This window comes from Vulpes vulpes, chromosome 15 (assembly GCF_048418805.1).
Source record: "Vulpes vulpes isolate BD-2025 chromosome 15, VulVul3, whole genome shotgun sequence".
Classification (NCBI taxonomy): Eukaryota; Metazoa; Chordata; class Mammalia; order Carnivora; family Canidae; genus Vulpes; species Vulpes vulpes.
Window position 1 is genome coordinate 113,508,816 of NC_132794.1, and position 26,297 is coordinate 113,535,112.

The following is a 26,297-nucleotide window of genomic DNA, read 5'->3' on the forward strand; positions in this document are numbered from 1 at the left end:
AGGTAACTTGTACTGTGTGCACACACCAGCCTGGATTGAGAGCCTCGTCCTCCGTGTTCCATTTAATCTGCAAGAGAAGTCCACGAGGCAGGTGCTCTTAGCTGTCTGTTACAGAGACAGAAGCTGAAGCTCAGAAGAGGTTCATAGCTGTGCCGAAGCACAGCTGGGGGAGAGGGGGGCAGAGCAAAGTCGCCAACTCAGGACCGGTTGACTGCCGAGCCCTGGTGGTTCCACTCCCCTCCCCTCCTGGATCTCCTTCCCGGAAAATGGAAAAACGAAGGGAGCAGGAGGCAGACCTCGGCCGGCCGGCTGGAATGCCTGGGTGACGACAAATATGCAGAGGCACCGAAACTGATTTATCAAGAAGATTAGAAAATGAAGTGCTGACATTTTCATCCTGCTCGGGTAGGGAGTGCATTTGGCAGGGAATGAGGAGCTTTGTGCTCCTGATCTCGATGCCGGTGCTGCGTTCCCTCTGCTGCTCACAGTGCCCCGCTCTTCTGTGATGCATCGTGCCAGGCGCCGGAAGGCGGCACACAGGACTCATTCCAGAGAGGACCCACAAGGGTTGTCTGCGGAACCTCTAACGGCCACCCACCTCCCGTCTTCGAAATGCGGCCATTCCAGCTAACCAGGTGGAAGGCTTCCACCTCAGTAGGTGGGTGGGTTTGGCAAGAGCAAGCCCAGCATCCGTCCAGAGGATGCCCAGTCCCGTGGAGCCAGGACTGCCTTCCTGTGCCCAGCGTCTCCCTCGGCTCTTGGCGGGGGCTCTCGGATGTTCCGAGTCAGTCTCACGCTGAGACTCGGTGGTTCTGTGTTCATGCCCTGGCTGCCGCGGGGGTGCACGGATTCCCATGTTGGCCCATCCTGCTCTGTGACTTCAGCTGTCCCCTTATGCTTCCTCTGTAATTGTGAGGCAGTATTTATTTATTCTGTTTGGACATGGATAATGAAGGGAACTTCGGAGAGATTTCTCATCCCCTGACAGGTCCTTCTGAAGAGTGCCTGATTCTGAGGGATTTGTCAATACAGGGACATAAGAGAAAGCAAGGATATCACTTCTGTCCATCTAGCATCGATATCCAGGTGAAAGCACGTCACGGCACACAGCCATGTGCTGGGATGACCTCTTATTCCTGTTGGTGGGAGAGTGACACCTTCACGTTTTAAACAAATGCTGTCATGTATGTAAACGTGCAGATTACGTGCAAATTATATATACGTGAATGACCTACACACACGGAGTTTGCAAGCAGAACCCTGCAGGTTGCATGGGCTGATGATGAACAGTCAAGCGTAGGCTTGGAACAAACTGACCAGCAGTGGCCTGGGGATGCTTCCACGGTGAGTCTGAGCTCATCGGACTTGTTTCCTCTCCTTGCCCGGCCCAGGGCTCGGCGGGTAGGAGACTCTTGGTCGAGGCCTTCAGGAACATGCAATGAATGGAACGCCTGTCCGTCTGCCAGTCACACCCCTGGCGTCCCGCACCCGTCTTCTGACCTGGTTTTCAGTTGAGTAAATGTGGTCCTTAGGTTTACAAGACCATGTGGCAAACTGTGCTTATGGCCCAGATCCGGCTACTGGCTGTCACGTGCCTAGTTACACGGGAACACAGCCACCCTCATTTGTATACATACTGCCTGTGACTGCTTTCATGATACTGTGGCAGAGCTGAATCGTTTGAACAGAGACGGCTGTGGCCTTCAAAGCCGAAAATATTTACTATCTGGCCCTTTGTAGAAAAAGTGTGCCAACATCTGCCAGGTCGAAAGGTGACTCTGAGGTCTTCAAATAAACATAGATCCTGAAAACCTGATTTTTTTTTTCCTCCCCCTCTAGATGTGAGTAGCTGCACATACCTTCACCCGCTGTGTGGCCGGCCTCCTTGCTTTAGTGATTAAAAGCAAAGCAAAGCTGGACCAACAACACAGGATTCCACGCTGGGTTTGCATTAACTTGTTGCTGCCCTCAGGTCTTTATTCCTACCTGCTTTGTCTTCAAAGCCACCGTGAGCACTGCCCTCAGAGGGTCCCCGGTCTCAGGGGGATTCCCTTGGCTTATTTTTTCCTTGCTCTTCCTGTGTGCCCTGGACCTCCCATCACAGAGAAAGACTCTTTCTCGGTGAGGCTGATTCGGCTGGACAGGGCCCTGAGAGTGGTAGCAGGGATGAACGGGAGACTGGGTCACTGGGTTTACAGCCCTCCCTGCAAGCTGCTGGAGTCCCTGGGCTGGTTTGTTATTTAGGATTTTCTTCTTTAAAGTGATGGTCTCACATTTGCTCTGACTCAGTACAGCTGCAAAGCCTCCGGGCTTCAAGATTTCATCTCTGCCTATCCATCACATTTGACGGCCCGGAATGGCCCGGGTTCTGCTCTCTCCTTTTTTACCCCCCAACACCCAGGCCTGCAGGTAACACCCAGCTGACGCCGGGAGAGATGTGACCGGTGAAAGGGCCCACTTCACTCTGGGTAGCGACAGATCCTGCCCTCATGCGTGATAGCTCGACTGAAGCGCCTCATGTTGTTTCGGGTCTTCTCTGAATAGCAGAGTAACATTAGGCTGTCACCACCACCGAACCCACGGAGACGCTCCGTGTGCCGGGGTGCCGTCTCAGAAGTAAATAACCGTCTCCCCATGGAGTGCCCATCACATTGGCTGGTGATGGCACAGCAGGAACATTTCAGATCTGGAGCTCGTGGGTCAGAGGGTCTCCTGCCCGAGCAGCCCATGGCTGCTCTGGGGAATTACGGCTGTTACAAGAAGTACTTGGGTTTTTAAACTCAGTGCCCCGTTTGCTGGGTTCTCAGCCTTCGACAACTACATTAGTGGCCTATTGAGGCAGCCTGTGTGACCCTGAGCTTTCTGGGAAGAGACAAGAATAATACGGAGAGCTCTGAAATAAGCAGGATAATTCTTGGCATTCATGCAAGCAGACTGACCACATGCTGCCCGCACTGCATAGAGTGAGCAATTTTAGCGAACTGCCCAAACGTTTTACAAGGGACTAAAAGACATGATTTGGAATACTTCTTGCACAGCTACCTACGTATGGAATGCATCCTCTGAAATGCTATTAGGACACGTCCCTTCCTTGGTGCCCACTGGGTGCTGATTTCTGCTTCTAGCTTTTGCAGACATCATCTTTAAGCCCCTAGTAGCCTGGCTTGGTAGGAGAGGACATTGAAGCTCCCTGAGATTAAGTAACTTTCCTGAGCAGAAAACACCGCCACGGCCTTTTGGAAATCTACATAAGCAAATGAGATTAATGAACCTCACGAAAAATACTTTGGAAGCTACTGAATGTGGTTGGGGTTGGTGACATAGGGATTCCCACGCACAGAACAGCTCAAGAAGCTTGTCTGACAGACTCAGGCACACAGTTTGTGCAAACTCACTAGTGAAAAGAAATCCTATGGAAAGGTTATACTTTCGGTGTTCTTTGAGAAACAGAAGTTGGGCCCTGGACGCTAGCCAAGTTCCAAGAGTATTGCCCTCCCTGGCTCTGTCCTAACATCATAAACCAGAGCAGGCCCTTGGCCTCACCGTGCGATGTGGGTTTTGGAGGGAGATCTGTACTGGGACTCAAAGTCGTGTGTCCCACAATGCACATAAGATGCCTGTCCTTGGGATCTCTGGGTGGCTCAGCTGTTTAGCGCCTGCCTTCAGCCCGGGGCGTGATCCTGCAGTCCCGGGATCGAGTCCCACATCAGGCTCCCTGCATGGAGCCTACTTCTTCTCTATGTCTCTGCCCCCCTCTCTCTCATGAATAAATAAATAAAATCTTTAAAAAAAAATGCCTGTCCTCACTAGGTCTCCTCCCAGTGTGGGCAAACTCTTTACAAAGTAGGCTCTCCGTGCTTAATTAGGGGTGGAAGACGGGGAGAGAAACTGATTTTACCCAGCTTCTGAGCATCCTCCACTGTTGATTTTGTAAACTCTAGAAAACTCTACTAGTATTTTAACTTGGTCATGAAATTCTTCGTCAGTGTTACATAATGATATAATAATCTGTGTAAAGTTTTTTTTAAACCATGAGATGCAACGAGAACATCTATTCCACTGGCTTAGATGGAGTACGTACAGTAAGTCCTGCAAATTCTTCCTTTAGCGTGATGGTCCTGGAGCATGCCCTTCAGGGGCATGTTTTAATGCTCAAAAGAGCGGAACGTTAAATTTTTCAGATTTTGTGATCTGGTTGAAATTGGCCACGACAGCAATATTTACACCACGGAAATCAGCAAATGCTGTTGCCCCACCCCCAGTACCAGTTGTTAAAGATGAGCCAACACACCTGTCTTCCACCCTCCGGCTCCGTGCTGGTGTCAGAAACCCAGGAGAGGGATAGAGAAGGAGCTTGCCTCTTCTCTGCACATCTGTGAGGCTGCTGGCCTCCCACATCCTGCCATGGTAAAGAGTGGTGGAATTTGGCCAAATTAATGACCTCGGGCATTGGCAAGAGGGCCCACCTCTAGGGTGGCCTTGGAGTTTGAAGTCATGTGACTGTTACCCAAGTCCAGAGGGCTCAGAGATTAAGGTGGAAGGGAAGGTCTAGAAGAGACGTGGGAATTCACCAGGACACTCAACTGCTGTTCTGCAGCAAGCTCGTCATGTGCAGGCAGCAGTTGAACTAGGGGTTGATTTTAAACTCAGCTCACCCTTGGCCTTGATCTGTGGTGCTCAGTCCTCATACAGTTAAGAGCCAGGCGCTGTGCCCCATTTTGGGGAGACCAGGGTGAAGGATGTCTTGTAACCTTGGCAGTGCTCTGTGTACTATGCAATGGCCAGTCATCATGTATGGCTCTCGAGCACCTGAGATGTTCCCAGTAGGACCGAAAAACTGATTTTACAATTGTAATTAATCTGAGTTGTAATTAATCGGAGTTTGTGTCTGGTGGGTACTGTACTGGATAGAGCAGCTCAGGGCTTGTAGGAAGAATATTGGTGGAAGCCTGTGTGCTGGGAGTGTGGCGGGTACATTCATCACACTGGACTCAGATGTGGGGCTGCTAAGTGTTCCCCAAACCCCAGCATCTTTGAGCAGCTAGACCAATCAGTGCTCGTGCCACTGCAGTTATCAACCCATTCAGATGCACCTGGCTGTGGGCTAACTGCATTAGAGGGTCACCCCACATCATCCTCTACTTCCGTCTATAGGATGAGTGATGATCTCCAACCTACGGGTGAAGACATGGGACACAGAGGAGTGGAGCCCTTGGCCCAGGTCCTCAGAGTCAGAATTCCCACCCTAAAGATGTCTCAGTAAGTGCAAGAGCACCGTGTAGACTGGCAGCGTTGCAGAGAACTCAGAGGATCCCATGTAAAACAAATCTCTACACTTGTTCTAATAGGATAAGGAGGACACATCTAAATGTGATTCTCCTTTCATGGCGTATCCATGTGTGTTCAGCCTTGGCGGGTTTTAGCTCGGCACCTCCCCTTGTGAGCGTACACATTTAGTATATGCATTTGGCTTAATACCGTTTGGTGGCTTCTTTGTTTTTAATTTTTTTTTGGGGGGGTGGATGCCCCAGCAAGTAATGTTGGTATCTTCCTATCTTGCTGTCTGAGTCCAGTCACTACAAGCTGTATTGAAGTCAGGGAATGGGTCCCTATTGGGACCCTGTTAGGCTTGTTCAGTCTTCAGTGGGAATGTGGTATCCCGATCGCCTAGTCCCTTGTTAGACCCACCTGAGCGTGTTGCTTTCGGATGTGTACGTATTCAAGTCTAAATGACTGAAATGGGATGAAAATGGAAATGTAAACCCAAGGCTGAAAGAGGCCTTTTGAAAACATTCTATAATGTTAGGTTATCACTGATCTCCACAGAGATTAGCTTATGATTGGCTGACAGCTAAATACCATCAAATGCAGACTGTACTTTGCATGGCGGGCAGGTGGGGGGGGGGCGTGTAGAGTTCTTGAGAACCAACTCTTCTTACAGATGGGTCACCTGCAGTCAGTTGGAAAAGCCAGAAACCAGGTGCAGAACCTGCACCAGGCACCTTGCCTCTGGAGCCATGGCCTAAGCCTTGCCTACTGCCTTGGGCCGTAGAGACCGTCTCCTCCCCCTTGTTTGTGATATGCAAACACCAAACACGGTACAACCAAAGCACAAAAATCCTCCTGAGGAAACTGCATCCGTGATCTGCTGCCCCGGTGATGCATTTCTTGGCTTCCCTTCATGCTGGCTGCTAGCTCACATAACCAGGGGTAGAGGTCCCCAGGGTGGGAACTAAGCACAACTAACTAACCACATGCCTCAGAACCCCCCTCCAGACCACAGGCTGCAGGGAGTCCAGACTGTGCCGAGGGGAAATGGGAAACAGAAAACCTGGCAGTCAAGATGAAGGCCAGAAGCCATGGGCAATGTTTCTCGAGAAGCGTGGCACTAGAGCACTGCTGGCATATTTGTTTCCGTGAAGCACACTGCCGGGTCCTTCTAGCTAGGGGGCTCACGGCTACCATCCTTACTGTTAGGTCAGCTGCCTTTAAATTTGCTGCCGCACAATTTCCAAGTTCAAAAGATGGAAAACAAAGCTCAGCACTCTGTTATCAATGCTGGGTGGTCTGGGCCACCAACTGGGTAGGATTCCCTCTCTAGCCCAGCTGCACACAGAAGACAACTCGTAGGGGGAAAGGCACAGTCTCCTAATCACACAGACAGGGCTTGCCTAAGGCTAAGCATTGCTTCTAGGAGCTCCACATCGGGACAGAGAAACATACCCTCCATTGTGTGAGGCCTTGTACAGTCCTGAATATCAATGTTACTCTAACGATTTAATATAACCAAGTCAGCATTTGCTTTGCAGATGCCATTTCAATTCTTTTTTTTTCTTCTGTCATAGGATTCCTAAGAGGCGAGTGGTTTCTCATTTAGCCCTTTTGGACTGGTGTACCTGTTATACCTCATCCATATCCTAATAAACCTTTTGTCCTAGGACATCCAAAGTTAAGACCTGTCAGTTCATTCATTCAAAACAGAGGTATAGGATTTAAATTCCAGGCCAGGCAGATGAATGCCAAGCACCAAGTACGTCTTCACGGCGAGTATACAGTGAAGTCCTAGCCTCACAAAATAACCCGGGCCCCCCGCCCCCCCCGAGCTTGCGCTGTCCTCGGACTATCACCTGTCCGCAGAAATGCTGGCACTGCTCTGGCTACGGGTCTGGGCCCTGGAGGCTACACGGGGCCCCTGGGGGGGGGGGGGGTGAGCCCGCACGGCTTCACGAGAAACGTGGGCATACATACCCTTCCCGATGGGCCTCTCCTTTCTCCAACTCCTGAATGACCCCCAAGAGCACTTTGATGGTTTCCTGGCTGGAACTGATCAGGTCCTCCATCACCTGCAGCTGTGCTTTCAGGTCGACCACCTCCGTGTGAGGCACGATTTGTCGGCATTCTTCGCCCGCCGCGGCGGCCGGGGGGCAAGGCTGGCTCTCCTCCCCCGGCGGGGCTCGAGTCTGCGGGGGCTGCTCACTACATTCGGGGGACAGGCACTGCGTCGGGGGCGAGCAGGCGGCCGCGGGGCCCGGGGCGGCCCGGAGCCCGTCGAGGCGCGCAGCCCTCCTGGGCTCCTGCTCGGCTGCCGGGCAGAGGGGCCGCTCGCCCGGGGCACCGGGGTTTGACCAGGCGGCCTCGGGGCCCCGGGGCCCGGGGGCAGGTGTGTACACGGCGGCCACCTCTGTCTTAAACAGCGTCCCGTGGGCCGCCGGAGCGGCCTCGTCGGTGTCCGGCGTCGCGCGGCCGGGCCTCGGCTTCCCGGGCAGCGCGGGCTCGGGCCCCGGGGCGTCGGGCAGGGCCCCGTCTGGGCAGCTGGCCTCGGCAGGGCCGCCGCCCGGCTCCGCACAGTTGACCGCGGCCGGCCGCTCCAGCGCGTCCACGTGCTCGTCCGAGTGGGCCACCGGGGCCGCCGCCTTGGGCACCCGGCCGCCACCCCACGGCCGGCCGGCCTCCCCGGGGCCCTCCTCGCGCTTGTCCTTGGCGTCCGGCCCGAACCCGTTGTTTTGACTTTTAAAGGCGTCCGCCGCCGGGATGCCCTTGAGGTTCCCTTTCTTGCGGTCCAGAGGGAAGGTCTGGTAGCACTTTTTGAGGTCCGGCGAGGTCTGCACGCCCGTGCTCTTGGTGACATTGGGGATGGACCTGCGAGCGGGCACGGTCATGTACTTGCGGTAGGCCGCCCTGGAGGACGCGGGCTTGGCCTCCCGCCTGTCGCCCGGCGGCCCCGCCGGGAGCTGCGCGTCCCGCTGCTCATTCTGCGCCTCGCAGATGTCCTTAAACCGCACCTGTAGGGCTTTATTCCGTTTTTTAATCTGCCGGTTGGGATCCAGGGCATACTTCATCTCCAGGGCCAGGCAGGCGGCAGGTTCCACTTCACCCTCGGACGTCGTGAGTACGCATTTGCTGGTTTCCTTACTGACCATGATTCCTGCGTTCAGAAACAGCAACACAGACGTCAGGGACACAGAAACACACACGCGAACACACGCGCCGCACCGACTTCCAGCGAACGGGACTACTGCCTGCTTCCTAATTATTTTTTAAACAGGTGAGGCTGGCCTTTATGTTAAGGAAAATCAGACAGGCGGAGAATTGCTGGCAGGCACAGCTTGAAATGCTTCTCAGATATTAAAGCCTGCTTGCTTTTCCATGTGGGATACACTCGTTTCTTTTGATAGTAATGCATGTTTCCCCATTAGACAAACCTGTTTTACTATATTCATCAAGAAGCCCAACGATGCTGCCTCTTTCCGCTTTGCAAATTATCATTTCACATACACGTCCCCACTTCATAGGCAGATGGTTTTCCAAATGCATCTTACTCGGTTTGGGTTTTTACTAGTTTTTGAGGATGACGTGATTAATCTATTATTGGAATCCAAGAGAATTGCTGTTTTCTTATTGGAGATTCGAAGTCCTGATCAGATAAATGTGGAGAGCCCTACACGAGGGACTCAAATGAATCTATTTGTCTTAGCCGCTATGGATGCCATGGGACGACACGGCATCCTGCTCTATGGGGAGACCAGAAAGGATGAGTCTTTGCGCTGTGGCTTGCCTCTAATGGGTTAACACTAGCCCTAGAGAAGAACACTGGGTTTCCCTGCGTCTACAAGGACAGCGTTAGCAACTCTTTTCTTTGATTCTGGGGAGAGTGGTATTTGAAAATACTTTTTTTTCTTTAAAAAATTATTCATTCTAGAATCAAGTTTTGTGTTTTGATCACAACCTCTGAAAATGAAAACAATGGTGGTTGTTTCAGTATTTAAATCCTGAAAGAAAATAAAATCACAAGGCTTTATGTTAATCATGCAAATTCATCTTGGGCTGAATTATTAAATGCATCTAAAAAGGTGCAGGTGGCCGACGATCCCTCTGGGGAATACCAGTGGGGTAAATGCCTTCACTTTATCAGGCAGATTCACAGCTGCTCATCGCACGTGGAAGAATTTTCTTGCGGGCTGAACTTAAAGGAAGAAAATATAGTTATGTTGTTTGTGAGTTTGTGTTTGAGAAGAAAATAGATGGGGGGAACTGGGGTGTGCAGGGGCCTGGCGTTGGAGCACCGTGTGCAGAGAGGCAAGGACATGGATATGAGCTAGCGGAATGAGAACCAGCTCGGGCCGCACTGCCCGGTCCACCTGTTGACAGGCCCTTTGGTCTGTCGTGGGAGGAGCCTGTGAACCCAGGACTGAAACCTCCAGGGTCGCTTTTCCAGAAATGACCAGGGAACTGGGTGGGTCGTCACAGCCGCTCTAGAAGTCAGTGAGTGAGTGGGCTGCCAGGAGCTCCACTGATGTATGAAGACTATACCTAACACCTTCCGTGCCGTGCGGCCCATTTGAAGGAGCAAAGTGGGGATCAGAGAGGTTATATCATTTGTTAATGTCACACAGTAAGTAGGACATACAGGCAGGAGCCGGATCCTTATCTCCCAGATGCCTGAGGTCATGCTGTTTATCATGATGTCAAATGTCCAACACAGGCAGGACACCTCCCCCTACCCTTAGTTCTTATTGGGTTAGGATTGCAGGCCAGTGGGCATGGTGGTCTGGTGAAGGAAAAGAAGTGGGGAGAAGCCCAGAGTCCTCATGTGAGACTTTGTTCTAGAACTGCCTCTCCCTGCCGTCTGGAGACTCTGTTAAATTGGCCTCTGCATCACAAACCAGCATGGCCCTGGCATTGTGCAGGTCTCCACTAGACTCACTGACAAAAAGGCTTAGAGAAAACTTAATTATTTCATCACTTATGCCATGACGATGAACTGGCAGTCATGTTGGAGGACAGCAGAAATCTGCTCTGCAGAATTTGGTGTAAGTCAGAGGGCCAGGGTTTCTCAGGCATTTAGGCTGGGTGACTGTTCTCCTGTGCACGCAGAAATGTCGAGCAGCATCCCAGCTTCTACCCACTAGATGGAAGGAGCAGCCTCTCAGTATGCCAGCTAGAAAGGTCTCCAGACATTGCCAAAGGGCTCTGGGGGGTGGCAGAGCACAGCCACCCTTGGGTAAGAACCACCACACCAGACCATTCATCGTGGGTGCTGGAGTGTGTCCCTGAAAGGGACGGGCATGGGAGAGCAGAGTGAATGACCAGGAACAGATGGCAGTGTCCTGACACCCGGGGGCATGGATGATCTAGAAGGTGCCTGTTCTCAAGGGCTCATCTGGAAAAGGCCCAGCTCTGTGCTGAGCCAGGAGGGAGCCACATCCTCGTGCCACATTCTGCATCTGTGTGTCCTCTGACTAAGGAATTACCCAAAACGGTCCATCTCCTAGGAAGTCTGGAGAAGACCTAGCATAAGCCTTCTTTGGCTTCTGGAGCTTAACTGGGTGCTGAGGATAGCTGGAGGCCTCCTGGCAGTTTTGGAGAGACCTGTAAAGGGAAGGAATGGAACGGAGCCGTATCATCTCCTGGCGCTGTGTTGGGAGGACTAGATTCTGGAGAGTGGGGAGGGTAGAGCATGGCTGCTAAAGACAGGTAATATAGATCTTTTACAGACACTTACCCCAACAGGTTAAAGTGGACTTGGTGTGGGGAAGGCACGTGGGTGTGTTGGGGGGGATAATGAGAAAATTAAATCTCAACCCTCCTATCTCATAATCACTCTTGAACTGCCTCTTTGTTGCCCAGCTCTGTCACACTATATTGTGCCATCATTCCGCAGAAGACCTTCCTACTAGGGAAAATTTGAAAGGGAGAGCATTTTTACAAAAAGCAATTTACTAGTGATTTTTCAGCCTTTTCCCTGCCACTCCTGAAAAATGTGTGTCTGAATAAGTTTGTCCTACCATGCTATTCATCATCGCGATTTGCCAGGAACTGCACTGAAATAATTTTCTTACATCAGTCTGCTGGTTTGGAAAGATATTCTGAATCTTGGACCCAGCCATCAACCTAATAAAACAAATCCGAAAAATTAATTGTCAGTGGCAAAATAATAATAATAATAAAGCAATTCTAAGCTCTTCTCGGTTTTACAGGGAGTTGCTAAGTATATAAAAATCATTTTCCTATTAGTAAAAATCATGGTGGTACTTGGGGATTTTTTTTTTCTTTTTTTCCTCAGGGTAGTTTGTTGGTGAATTCGGTCTTAAAGTGGTAGATATTGAATTGTCCTCATCTCACTGATAAGTAAGACATCAAAGGATTTTTATAGTTGACTTATTTGGACTTCAGATGGAGATCTGTGCACCTTTTGATGCCTGGGTGGCGTTTTCTAAAGCCTTAGAATGCAATTTTCTTGGACGTTAGGAATTACTTTTCATATGAAATGGTTACCCCTTTCCAGGGCCTTCACTTACTGTTCATGGGGCAGGGGGGATGCGGGCTGGTAGAGATCATTAAGGAAATGTTTTTGTCAGGAAAGGAAATATGGGCGTTCTAACAGAAGACGTCCCGCCGGTCAAACCTTGCGGCACACTTCATTCATCCGTCGTGCCTGCACTCATTCATTCAGCAATTAGTGTGCACGTGTTACGCTGTGATGTCAACGCGCAGTCCGCGTGTACTTCTCTCATCAAATGCCAGCGCTGTCTGCAGGGCACTTGCCTCTCCTTGACCCTCAGGGCAGCCTCACAGGGGACGCACTATTGCTGTCCTCAAATTACAGATTGAGAAATTGAACCTCTAGATTTTTTTTTTTTTTGGTAATTTGCTGGGAGTCCTGCCCCTTGAGGGCCCCTGCCTGGATCCCTCTAAATCCCAAGGCACCGAACCACTGCCCTGCCCAGGGAAACCTGTAGCCAGAAGGAAGTGCCCTGCGGTGAACCTCAGAAAGCATCCAAAGGCTGGAACTTGTCTGAGCAATTTCCTCGGCCTGTCTGTCACAGGGTCTCCGGCTGCAGGTTGTGCAGAGAAGCTCCAGGTGGGTCCCAGGAGCACACCTGTCCCTGGGCACAGACGTGGTGGGGGCTGCCCGGAGGGCTGGACTCCTCGGGAAGCCACACGGGCATGTTCGGCGCTGGCTCGCCCTGGCCGTGTCACCTCTGCGGACCGTGGGCTCTGGTTCTTGGAGTTAATCTCTTGGCTCCCGAGCAGCGGGAGTTCATCAAGTTTATTTTTCATAAGAAAATGGTGTTTTGGAATTCATCGGACTGTGCCGTCTTGAGGTGAATACGGCGAGTCACGGTTGAGCCCGTCTGGCTCGGGGAGAGCTCGATGTCGAGGAGCTGTTCGGAATGTAAATGTCTTAATTACCCTCAAATTAAAGTGCATAATCAAATGTGAGTTGTAAATATATAAACCTTGTATTTTTAGATTAGTGATGGAGACTCATCTCTGTGTGCTGCTTTAAATTAATAGTTTATATAAAAATGTTCATTCCAGCTTCAAGGAGTGGAAAATGGAAGCAACTAAAAGCCTAACAATAGGTAAACGGTTAAGTAAACGGTGGTGTACGTCCACTCAGTGTGGCCATTAGAATGATAATTATAAAGATTACTTAGTATCCTAGAAAAACACTTATGAAATCATGTTAAGTGAAAGGAAGCCGTCTACCAAATTGTGCTGGAAGAAAATGAACAAACGTGGTCATCATCACTGTGGTTTTAAGATAGTGCATTTGGGGAGATCTACTTTCCATTCTGCATTCTGCTTTTTGTTGGGGGAGCTGCATTATCATTGTTTGCCAATTAAAAAAACCACAGGGCAAAGTGGGTCCACACCTTAGGCAGGATGACAGGACCGGGCAGCTGGAAAGTATAAACACGGGGATCAGAAGAAGAAAAACCCAGAAATGATTAGATTTGGGTACGTGCAGTCTCCCAAAGGTCATCTTTTACTGTTTTGAGGATGCTCTGAATAAAGAAAGAAAATTAATTTCAGAGGATTGGTGGTGCCTGTGCGTGTAGCACAGATGCAGATGCGAGCATGTCTTCGCACGTACACATGTACACGGGTGTGCGCGGGTAGGTTAGGAGAAGGGGTGTTTAGTCGCAAATATGTCAATACATGAGCAAGCTCACTGCTGGGAGGAGACCTGCCATCTGTTTTAATTAGAAATAAAAATGGATTTGACGTATCCTCTGCATTTATTTTCTGAAGCCAACTGGAATCTCAGCAGCTGACAGGAGACTCTCCACCAGATTAGCCCCATTCCTAATGTGTCTGCGCTCCCGAGAGGTTTCGGTTAGGCCCCGTGCGGGGCTGTCCGTGGCCTGGCGCGGCGGACCGACCGTGGGGGCTGGTGAGTGCGCTGGCTTGCCAGGACACCCCCTAGTGTCCCATCCGACAGTGGAGATAGCAGAAAGAGCTAGGCAAGCAATCTGATGAGTCTGGAAGGGGACTGTATGATATTATTGGTTTTTCTAGTGGCTTTCCCGCTGTTGAGACACCTTGGAGTCACAGATGCTGGCTGGAATTCAAGATTAATTGGGTCAGCATTTTATTCCATATGCTGAGGGAATGCCTGAGCATTAGGCTAGTCAGGACGGGGGAGGGGGGCCAGTGAACCTACCCTTCTTTTAACACTCAACTTCCTGGAGGGAAAGGAAAAGGCCGCATCCCACCCCTGCAGTGAACTCATTTGTGTCGTCAAAGAGTTAAACTTTGAAGGCCTATTTCCTAGGCACCGATTGATTCTTCCAAAATGGAAGTCCTCCCTTCCTAGGGGCAAAGCTAACTGCTATAGATTTTGGACTGTGCCTTGGTTAGATTCATTATCCCGTTTAATTTCCTTTAATACACTGAAATGATATTTTTCCAGACATTTGTTCACTTCTTCAAAGGTCATTGATTCGAGAGGACTGAAATGGGGTAACGAAATGAAAACACACACCCCTCCGAGATGGAGCGCTTAGGGAGGAGGCTGCCCCAGGTCTCCGCGGTGTGGGAGGAATCGGGGCCCAGCCATGCCCCCTTCCCTTGATTTGTGGGAGAGGGCAGTAAGGCCTCCAGCATTAAGAACTGATGAGCGTCAAGTCAGAAGTAGCAGAAAGGGGCACTCGTGCAGCTCCGATGCAGGCTTCACACAGATGGAAACCAGCTTAGGGGGAGGCCCCGGTTAACGCATATCCGTGATTTCCGAAAACACATCGCCAGCAACAGAAAACGTACCGTCGATCACTTCAGCCACATGGTGCAAATCGCTTTTGCCACACAGACTCACACTGGACTGCTTCTGATGAGTGGGGGACCACCTAATGAGAGGAAGGGAACCATCCATGTTATACACGGATGCTTGGGGTTTGGCGTTGGGGTTTTAGAGAAACCAAGAAATGGTCCTCGTCCAAGGAGGAGCAAACCATCCTCCTTCATTTGCTTCACTACGTGGTTCTCTGATCTTTAGCTTACACTGATGTTAACCTTTGCTTATCCTCTGTCCAAGTGGAATCTCAATTAGTAGAAATGAATTAGCAAAATTTTATGATGTCGGCGAAAACCAACTAGGGAAAATGCCTCCTCCAAGTGAGATGCTACATCAGCGTAGAGAATGGCTTTTGTTTGCAGCAGTTAGCTTTGCTAATAATGTCCAAAGAGAGTCCAGAAAAACTGGTTCCAGCAAGCCATCAAAATCATATATGAGATTAGTATAAGGAACTAATTTCTCTGCTCCTCTTTTCTCACCAGCAGGCAGGACAACTGGGCAAGGTGTTAAATGTAAGGGCTCTGGCTTTGAATGTAGCTCTTAGGTAGGCATAGACTATTGTAGCACAGGTCCCGCCCGCTTTATTGCCTGTGTGGTTCTGTGCTATCAAGCAGCAACCAGCTGGTAGTTTGGAGCCCAAGACCAGGAGGTTGGAGTTGGTAGGATTTGGAAGAGGTGGCCTCCTTTGCTTAGACTTTGCGGGAATCTCAAGTGAAAACATGTACATCATGGAATGAACTTTGGGATTGTTTTGCCTTATCAATGATGATGAATCCTTATGTATTATTATTATTATTATTATTATTTTACTAAACGGCATGTTTTCCACTCATGATCTATCCGAGCTAAAATTAGAACATTGATTTTTCCAAAAAATAACGATGTCAAAAGAGTATATGTTTTCCCTGCTGTTTCTCGAAGCTGAATCTCAGGATACCATTTGGGAACACCCAGGGCAGGATTTCTGCATGGAAGCAACCAATCACTGCAGATGAAATGATTTAGAGCTGAAGATGCGATCTGTCTTTCTGGCCAGTGTGAGTGCCCATCTATTACCATCAAAACAGGAATCCTCCCCCCCCCCCCCTTGCATCTCCTGTGTTTCCCTGGTCCAGCCAAACTGTAGAGTTTGCTAGGTCTTGAGTTTACCTATGGAGGTAGCTAAGCCAAGAAAGAAAGGGAGAAATGAGCATTTCTTATAATTAGCTTCTGCTTCTAAGTGGGCAGCAAAACGTAGCCCACGTAGCAATGACAGCCCCAAGAGCCTATGTACAGAATCCTAACAAGAGGCTGAGGCCATGGGCCATGACCTATGTGTGACCCTGAGGTGGACCAGACTGTACCCAGAAACATAGCTGCTATGCCCCCTCGGCCGCGCGTGGAGCAGGGGCACCCACTATTACATGCAGGACTGAACTTGGCTTGCAATGGGGCCCAAAGCCCCATGCCCCAACTTAGGATGGTGGCGAGTCCCTGGTGCTCCGTTGTGAGGGCCTCCTGGCAAGTGCTGGCAATGCTCTCAGCCTGATTCATTCTCTGGCTTAAGTCTCTGAAGCCAGTCTTCTCCAGGTCTCAGGGATTTTTGTTTTTCCTTTCTGTTGCTTTACCCTTTGGCTTTTTCCTTCCTGTTCCCACTGCTCCCACCCTGACCTTGGCGTTCTCACGTCCCCTGCCCTCAGCTCTCCATCCTCCCCTCCTGCAGGTCCTGCTCGTCCAGGCTTCAAGTTTCTATTAGAAACTTGTTCTAATGTTCACTTCTTCTGTCTCTAGAACATGCCATGGTCTCTCCCTGCTTCGTGTCTTCGGTTCCCGTGGTTCGTGTTCTAGGACTGTGCTCCCGGCCTCCCCTCCCCAGGTGGTGTCTCTGTGATGGTCCAGGTCTACCCCTCCCTTCTCTGTCTGCTCCAGTCCTCGTGCTGCCTTCCCTGCATGGGGAACGGCACCTGCATGTCTGGGGTGACCTGGCACCGTACCAGGTGCTGGGCATGCTGGAGAAGGAGGCACAGTCCTGAGCAAAGGCATGCATCTGTGCCTCCCCGGGGGGACTGGGAAGAGCAGGCCTGAAGCATGAGTCACTCTTCTTTGATATGTATCAGTTCTCTCCTTACACAAATAAAGTGATTATAGACGAGGTCCCTGGAAGCACCTCTTTCCCCCTAACTCAGTCAGCTTTGATATTTGCTAATTGGTGTAAGAATATAATGATCCATGTTACAGGATCCTCACAGCTGGGGCCTCACCCATGGTATTTCCAGAAGGCTGACGATGGGTCTACCATATTATATTGGTGGCTGCCAAGGATTCTTTCTGTGTTGCCTCGATTTTCAGACTGGATGGAACGTGGCTGTTTTCTGAAATCTGGGTAGGAATTAGATGAGTGGAAGGGAGAGAGGCAAATGGTTTTCTGAGGCTAATAAGTAAAACTATGTCTGGAGATTCTGATCTTCTGAATCATGGCATAACTATCTTGAGTTTGAGTATATTCAGCATTACCTTAAATTTTCTTCTTTGCTTACGGAAGAGAAAGAGATGACCCATACACTCAGAAAAATGAGTATATGGTTCAGAAATGGTGTAGGTAAGGTGACCCATGAACCACACGAAGCATAGAGATGCCAAACCCTGCAGAGTCAAAAATCTGCATCTAACTTTTATTTTATTTATTTTTATTTATTTTTAATATTTTATTTATTTATTCATGAAAGACACACACAGAGAGAGAGGGGGGCAGAGTCACAGGCAGAGGGAGAAGCAGGCTCCCTGGAGGGAGCCCGATGTGGGATTTAATCCCGGGACCCCGGGATCATGCCTTGGGCCAAAGGCAGGCGCTAAACCGCTGAGCCACCCAGGGATTCCCTGCATCTAACTTTTAACTCCCTCAAGACATAACTACCAGGACTTCTGGGTGGCTCAGGGGTTGAGCACCTCCCTTCAGCCCAGGGCGCGAGCCTGGAGTCTCGGGATTGAGTCCCACATCAGGCCTTGCATGGAGCCTGCTTGTCTCTCTACTGCCTATGTCTCTGTGTCTCTTATGAATAAATAAATAAATATATTTTAAAAAAAAGACATAACTACCAATAGCCTTTTGTTGACCTTACTGATAACATAATGTTGATTAGCACATTTTGCATGTTGTATATATTACATACTGTATTCTTAAAGTAAGCTAAGGAAAATGGTATCAAGAAATCATAAGAAAGAAAAAAAATACATTTATAGTACTGAAAAAGAAAAACCCAAAACTCGCTTATAAATGGGCTTGCACAGTTCAAACCCACGTTGTTCAAGGCTGAACTGTGTGTTATACGCAGTCATGCAGTACAGTGGGGTCCTCACGACATCTGCGTTGTAGTAAATAGGACTTGCTGGGGAGTGCCAGTCCATTAGTTCTTACATCATCCAGCTCTGTGCTCAAGAGCGATCAGAATTCAATTCAAAAACTTCAAGGGCTTGGGATGACTAAAGCATTGTAAAGTGTGGAGTCTTTGCTAATCTCGGCCTTCTAATGGGACTCTGGGTTTTTGCTCTAGAGAAGGAGCCACGGACCTGCGGGGTGGGGATCCATGGAGGGTCTCCAGCGCACCTGTGAGTCCGGTTACTTCAGAGGGGGGTGTTCGGCACAGAGCTTTCGAATGAAATAACTTTCGTTTCTCCTTCCTTTGAATGGAGTACATGCTATATACAGTTATTCTCAATAAATAAGATCAATAGTTGGAAATGGAATTCTACACCACATTTTGTTCACGATGAACGTGGAGAAGGAAGTAAGAGGGGAGCGGAGAAGTAGCAAGAGCCAGACAACAGGAGGGGAAGGGTAGGGTGGGAACCGCCCAGAGAGAGAGACACAGGGGAGGAAGGGTGGTCTCAGGAAAGTTAGTCCCACCACGCCGCGTCCCATCCTGCCTGCTGTTACTTACTCGGAGCCTCTGCTGTCAGCTTTTGGTTCTCTAGGGGCCGCTGGAGCAGCCCCCTGTCCTCCTATCTAGAGGGAGCGGGCCAGCTCATCGGCCCTAGGACAGGCCTCCGGGGCAGGACATCATAAGGCTGCGCGCTCCCTGAAGCCGCCCCCAACACAGTCCGTGCAAGCATTAAATTTAATGAATAATCCTATTTTAAGTTCCTATTTCTGCATTCTGCTTCTCCTTGTTCATCTCTCCAATATCTTCTTGGGTCTGGTGGTCCCTTCCTTGACAAGGGATGCGGGAAAAGGGAGTGAAAGGACACGGGAATGGATGGTGAAGGGTCATGAAGAGAAGTTGGCACCACTGTGAGTGAGCAGTAGGATGATGAGGAAGTGAGACTCTGGGTACATGGGGATCCTAAAGGTAGTTTTTAAAAGGAAACCGTAAATCTTTCCAAAACCTCAAGTGACCCTTCTAGGCTTGGCCTACTTGAAGCTGTGGGCGGGAGCATAGGTGTTCGAGAGGTGGAACCTTTTTAGGAGTTTTGGTTTATTTTGTTTTGTTTTCTTTTAAGGCATTTCCAGTTATGTAGGAGAAGAGACTGGAGGGAGACATGCTCTTCCTGAAGGCTTCTACCCGAGCCCGGCTTTTGTAGAAAACGTGTATTAATCCCCACCCCAGTCCAGGTCACTCAGAGTTCCTGGGGATGGAGCCACGGAGACGGGGCGGCAGAGATCCACGTACTAATGCATCCTTTCCGAAGATCCACGAGGCCACCCCTCCTCCTCTTCTCCTTCCTGCTCTATTGCTAAAGCACAGGGCAACATGTGGCACATAAAGTGCCCATAAATATTTATTGAACGAAGGGAAGAGTGAGGGATGCCCCCGGGGAGCAAGGAGCGCCGGCCCCTTCCATTTTGTCTAGAATGAACTTGGGGCTCAGCCAGGTGTTGGGCCGATCACCAACACGGCCCAGGCTGCAGCCGGCATGTGAACCTTTCCGTGGCCTTGCTTGTGGGGAGCCGTGGGGACAGGTTCACATCCCTAGTGACCAGTCATTGTCAGGGTTTAAAATACAAGGTGTTTTGTTAGTTTTTTTTTTTTTTTTTTTTTTGTATTATTTTGTTTTGCTTTCTTTTTTTTCCGTGTGGACAGATGATTGAATGGCAGAGTCCAAACAAAGTGTCCCCTGGCAGGTGAATAGCAGGAAGACCCGAAATAGCAGGGCACCTTCACACCTTTGTTCTTCTGCTGTTTCTGGCTGGGGGTGCAAAACATCCACAGTTCGGCCCTTTCCTAGGAATTCTGTGGCTGGGGGCAGCTCTTCAGAACCAGAGATCTGCGGTTTGGGACGAGTTAACTAGGAACATTGCCAGACTTTTCAGAGGGTGATTTACTTTTGGGTTTTCCACGTAGAACTTTGTGAATTGGTGAGGTGGCATGTCCTCGGGCTTGCCTGCTTGGCATTGTCACACTCCGTAGGCTTTTCGGGACATAGCGGTTCCTGGCTACACAGTCTCACCTGATCCTTAAGAACTGCGGTGTAGAGACCACCTGCCTGGTCTTGAGTTCCGGCCCAGAATCCGGGGCTCGCTACCCAGTCTGGGGGTGTGAAGGTGGAGTGGGAGCTGGTGCTTCTGTGGTGCTTGGCAGAGCTTCGGTGCCATTTCACACTTTATGTTCTCGCATCGCGTTCTCCAAACACCCTCTGAAGGAGAGGGTGCCATTTTTTGTAAAGGGGGTGCAATCGAGGCATGGATAGGCCATGGCCACACAGACAGCGCTGGCACAGAACTGGGAGTGCAGATGCAGGCAGTGTGGCTCGGACACTGCTCTCACCGCTCCGGGCTGTGACGCGGGCACAGTAGGTCGGTGCCGTGAAAACCCTCCGTATACGGTCCTGGTGAGGCTGGCAAGGACAGGCACAGTGAGAGCATGTTCTAGTATGTGGATGACACTGGATACCATCTGTTCCTCGACAGAAACATGCTTGAAAACCAGCTGGAGGGTTGCAACCTTGGATGGCTGATTAAAAGTATACAGTTGTCCCGGTTTTCTGCTTCAGGCTGGGTACACCATTGGTCATTCTCACTAACTCTTTGGGGCTAGACTTAGAACTATGCTAATGCTTCGATGTAGAATTTAATGATGGTTAGGTGTGAACTGGGAGCCTGGAGCCCTGGATGAGAGTCCTTTCTCTACCACTTATCACCTGACCCTGCGCCATGGAGTAGCACGTCTGCCCTGTCCAGTAAGACTGGGTGTTACGAGACCCAGTGTTCCAACCACGTGATAAATTCCATCGTTCAGCCTCACCTTGGGTATTTTTGGAACACCAGCAAATCTGATAGACATAAGAAAGTGGGGATACACTTAAAGGGGAGTTAACTTCATCTGTGGAGACCAATATTAATAGCAAGAACAAAGCAACTTAAGCAAGGCTGGGAAGCACGTCTCTGAAGCCACCGTGCTGACAACTAACATTAAAACAAACACAGACAGTGAGTGATTGAGAAAAGTAGTTACCATTGGGCTCTGCAATGACCGGAAAAGCCAAATGAAAGCTATGGTTTGAAAGTCGAGGAACTTCTTTGTTTCGGCCATTTCTTCAATGTCAAGCATGTGGCACCAACTTTTCTGGGGAATGATTCCTGTCCACACTTTTCAGAGCTCTGTGAGTCTCACGGGCACGATTAACAGGAAACTGGTCATTTGTACCATGTGATTTCAACAAAGAAAAAAGAAAAAGAGCAAGTCTTTATGCACCACTCTGGTGCTGGTAAACAAGAAGTGATAAATTGATGAGCCTGCCCCAAAGATCAGTGGAGTTGATGTCGTGATGTCAGATGGAGTTGTGAGGTCAAGGCCGAGAGGCAGACACATGTCTTCCGGTCATCTCGAGGTGACCCAGTGTATTTTGGTAAAGCTCCAGTGAAAATTCCTTCCAACCAAAAATGTCAGCATTTGGGGTATAAGTGCACCGAATCTGTCTGATGGAGGCAAGTTCGAATCTCTCATTTTTCCTTGTTTCTTTTATCCCAATACTAAGCCATTAAATGCAAACACCTTTTTTCTTTAGAAACTCAACTTCTACCCAACTGAATTTTTACCAAGGAAGACTCTAAGGCTGAGTTTGGTGGTAGAAAAACCCAAATCTTTGATACCTTCTTCTTTCCTAAACACTGTGCGGCCACATGTAAGAACCATCCATTTCGAGGAGGCTTCCTTTCTACCACCTTATGTGTTTCCTTTTAATTTCTACTACAAAAAAGGTACAACTGGAAGTCAAAGAGAAAAATTATTGTCCAATCTGGATTCCCTGAATTTCTAGCAAAATCATTGACTAGGTTTATTACTAATAGCCTCATTAAATATTTATTAAGCATCTGTTTTTAGACAGTACTATTCTTAGTCCTTTAAGAGTTTCTTTGTGTGTTGAATCCTTGGTCCATTGTTCTCTGCTTTGAAAGTATTTCTCCTGTTAGTTTTAAGAAGTAAAAGATGATGAAAAACCTATTTTTTAAAATAGTACTCCTGGCTGGAAACTCAAACTCAACTTTCTAATGGCAATCGCATCGTTTCCCCCAAACCTGCTGGTTCCTTGACAGAGATTCTGTTTTCACTTAGATTACCCACCACCCGGTTCCCATCTTTAATCCCTTCTTCTTGTTGCCATGTTACAAAGATGTGCCATATAGGATGTTTCTCTCGCAGCTGCCCCCTTACATTGTTCCCTAGTGCCACCAGTTACCCTTGATATCATTTAGTCGTCACCTATTACACCCTCTCAACTGGTCTCCAGGTCCTCGTCTCTGGTTTATCTTTAGCTAACAAGACGCAGTCTTCTGGAAATGCATATTATTGTTCCAAGTGTTCAGGGGTCCCCCATAGCCAGGCAGCGCCTCCTGTCCTGCTGGTTCTTCCTCAAGCTGGCTTCACAGTCCTGCTTCACTCTCTGATCCCCACTCTTCCACCTTTGCCCAGTGTCACATCTCACTCTTCCCATACAAATCTCTTGCTCTCACCACCCGGCGAGTGGGCTCAGCTCCAGGATTTGCACATGCTGGGCTTAGGAGTCCAGTCTCAACCTTCATCCTGGGCAGGGCATCACTTTTTCTTTGGAACCTCCAAGGGTGCTGTCTATCCTATCCTGATTCTACCTCCCACCTCCTCTCGTCCTCCCGGACTGGAGCTTCTCGAGGACCTGTCACTTGGTTTCTTGACACTCACACGCTGCCTTGGCCACTGCTGCTGTTGCTCAGTACGTTTCCTTGAACAAGCAGTCCTTGGTGGACAAAACCACTTTCATGTCCGTCTACTTTCCCTATGTTTGCCCATGTTCAGAACCCAGATTTGATAGTTCCACTACATTTCCCAGGACATGAAAATCGCTTACTATGAAAGTACATTACAGCTGATTTGAGGTCTTTAGTCTAACCATGAAGGACAGAAGCAAAAGCTAGAGAAATGAGAAGTTGACATACACAGGATGCTTCCTGGGGAACAACCAGTGTGGAGGGACCCACATCACCACTGGAATGACCTAGAAACACGAACAAAGACCGGTCAGTTCCATTAAGGTTGAGTGTGAGTGTGACGTATCTCCATGGTGGCTCCTTAGCAGGGCCCCAGGCCATGAGCCTCCCCTCTCTGTTCTTTCCCTCTGGAGTTCTGAGGGGAGAACCACTTTCATTTGTGGCAGCCCACAGCCTCCTCCTCACACCTCTCGTATGCTGTAGTTTACTGCATTTCATTTTATGCCCAGGGCTAGATTATTAAGGTTTGAATTGGAATTTCCCATAGTAAATGTAACACAAACTTTGATTAGCATTTTGCCATGCTGTGACTATTTTTAAAAAAATTTCTTGGGCCCGGTCATGGCTCTAATAGCGTAACTCAGGTGAACAGACGTGTCCACGTGATCCCCTCTCTGATCTTGCTCAAACTTCCCCGACAGCAAGATGACATGGTAGAGAGAGTGCTGTGGATGTACAGTACTCTGGATAATCTGATCAATACTCTACACAAGCAATACTCATGAAGAATGACTTTGGAGATAGTTCTTTCCAAATTCCTTTGAAATATGGTATTAGCAAAAAGGTTTTTACTGTGGAAACATGATTTCCTTCTTGTCCCTAATACCTGCTTTTCTGTATTCAACTTAATTTTTTCACTGTCCCAATATGAGTTTGAGACTCTGCCCTCAGCAGGAAGACAGGGAGCTATCAGGTTAGAGTGTTTTGTTTTTATTTAGATCAGCGGTTCGTCTCTGGATAATATCTTTGTATACCTCAGAGTCCCTCCACTCATTCATTATGGTATGAATGATGTCTGAAGTGCATATGACTCACACCCACACTGAATATCCTGATGACTTATGGTAGAGGAGCCTCTGAATGAGTTTATATCAGGAATTGAATTTGGAACTAGGAGATGTCTCTGAAGTTATGGTTTCTCTTATTCTGAGAGGTAAGATTCTTGGTTGCTTGGAGACACTTTAGTGCCTCCGGATCCGAAGCAGAGACATTATCATATGTGGTCGAGAGGTTTGAACCTGTACTTGGTGTGGTTTACTGTTTAACACGAGAGCTTCACAACTTGTTTGTATGAATCCCCGCAGGGTCCCCACAACTTGGTATCAGTCCCTCTAGACTCTCCTTAATATATTAAGATACATTGACTTTTAAATTAAATGGATTAAAAATGATGGTGTTTTACTATATTTATGCTATAGGATAGCTCACATATTGGAGAAAGACTTATCCAAATGTTTGTATGCGAATTTCATGGTAATAAAAGTGTTGTCATGTAATATCAATCATATTAAATTTTCCTTTAAAATATTGAAGTCACTCCATAATGTTATGAAATATTAAAATCAAATATGTGAGGAGACTGAAAAGGATCTGCCTCATAAATTATGTCAGCTAATTTTGGGCTGGAAACAAAGGTCTCAGTGGAATTACGGTAGGGAAGGGTTCTTCACATTTATGAAGGAATTGTTTAAAAGAAAGCTGCCAGTGTTGTCTGGGGAGCTCCAATAACCTCACTTTACCCAGATGGCTGTGGTTTGCCTCAAACAGGCATGCTTTTAAAAAAATATATATTTAATTTAATATATATATATATATTTTTTTTTTTTTTGGTTAACCACTGGCTGGTTATGCAGGAACCTTGACATGCACCTGCTCAGGTGTCTGGTTGGCTGGTCCGAGGGCTCTAGAATAAAATATTCCCACTGACCCTGCCCCTGCCTTTCCACCTGGATGCCGGTCCATAGACCGTCGCTTTGTGATCTAGCCGTGATCTCTTTATCCTTATTCCCCGAGAAGCAGCCTGTCCCCAACAGTAACTAATCTGCTCCTCATACAAGTGAGTTCGGTAGTTGTCGCTCTAAATGAGACAGCCATGGGTTAGAGCAGCCAGGAGAATACAAATGTCTAGCTAAGTGAACGCATCTGTCCAGCTGCTCGGCTGTGATCAGCTGTTAGTTCTGAGAATCGTTTTTATTTTCTCACTGCTTATTTCAATGTGTAGGAGTCTTCCTGGTAGACTGATGCCTTTTCGTGCACAAGCCTTTCACTTATGTGCTTATTTAAATTGCCTTTTCCTCTACAGAGGGAGAAATGACAAAAATTCTCTATCCTGCCATGGGGGTGGGGGGGGGGGGAAGACAACTGTGGCAGAACAGAGAAGCCCCCAAGTAAACAGAGAAATGAGAGGATCCAACTCTCCATCGGGCTCTTTGAAAAGCTCTCTTTCCAGCTTTTGCCTCTTTAGCTAATTTCTTAACCCGTAGCTGTGCCTCTCAACAGGAGAAGGGGCCTGTTTTAAGTAAAAGCTCCAAGTCTTAATCACAATAATGAAAAATGAAGGTGTGACAACTGTATTAAGTTTAAAGGCATACTTTGAGTTTCAAGGGCATCCTGCCTTTAAGTGGAGGTCTTTCCTTTAGCTAAGGAAATTAAACAGACTCCTTCTCTCTTTAAGGAAATGACGAATTTCGTGAAGAAAAGCACAAACTCTCTGTAGCTAACATAATTTATGCAAAATCATGCAATTAGTGATAGCCGTGCTAGACATTTTTTATCCAAATGCGCCTCTAATAAAACCATCATGAGTAGCAGTGCCATCTAATGTAAGTAGTAAACATGGGTAGTAAATTATTAATATCTGGTGAGGCATGCAGATGGCAGGGCTTCCATTTTTCCTTTGAGCTGCCTGTGCCCATTTGCTAATCTTTCTTGCAAAAAAAAAAATGGCAAAGATAAATATGAACTTTTCTTTGGAAAGTAGCATTCAACAGGATATGAATGCAATAAATAGCACAATGTGAATAGTAAAAACCGGCACTTGCCGCCTCCGCAAAGTGAAATGGTGGTTACTTTCTGCTCCATCTGTAGCCTAAGCTTAATAATAACGTTAGAGCATTTTCCTACCGTGTAGGACTGCCTGGGAATGGCCCCGGTCAGGTGATTTGGGTGGTATTTTTCAGTCAAGTCCCCATCCCTGTAACCTTGATAGTCCCCCACCGGCAAATGGAAAGGTAACCCCCAGCAAGTCCCTGTGCAAGGGAAAACCTCCAAGTGCACTGACCTCCACCCTCTCTGCTAGTCCGAGCTGTAGTCCTGTGAAATGATAGCGAGGCTTCCTGGCCAAGGCAAGGCTAGCCCAAAGTTCCTTCCCACTCCTGCCAGCTCCCCTCGGGCTGCTTCTGCAGAATGTAAGCGCCTAAGCAAGACAAGGTCAAATTAAAGTGCTTCATTGCCGCCTCTGGCCCAGGGGCCCAACAGGGCTTCCAGCCCCCCAGGCAC

The 26,297-nt window shown here is 48.6% G+C and overlaps 2 protein-coding genes across 6 annotated transcripts in view; one reads left to right on the plus strand and one right to left on the minus strand.

Moving 5' to 3' along the window:
• Positions 1–26,297, plus strand: part of DOCK1 (dedicator of cytokinesis 1) — a 495,561-nt gene that overhangs the window by 230,549 nt on the left and 238,715 nt on the right. The window lies entirely within an intron of this gene.
• The window catches only part of INSYN2A (inhibitory synaptic factor 2A), a 59,885-nt gene that overhangs the window by 32,491 nt on the left and 1,097 nt on the right, over positions 1–26,297 (minus strand). For 3 of the 4 annotated variants that reach the window (XM_072740400.1, XM_072740397.1, XM_072740399.1), the window contains exon 2: positions 7,249–8,425. In XM_072740400.1, the coding sequence (XP_072596501.1) occupies positions 7,249–8,420 (1,172 nt within the window). In that variant the 5' untranslated portion in view covers positions 8,421–8,425. Of the gene's footprint in view, positions 1–7,248; positions 8,426–26,079; positions 26,124–26,297 lie in introns of those variants that run through there. The other variant, XM_072740398.1, reaches the window with a different exon arrangement.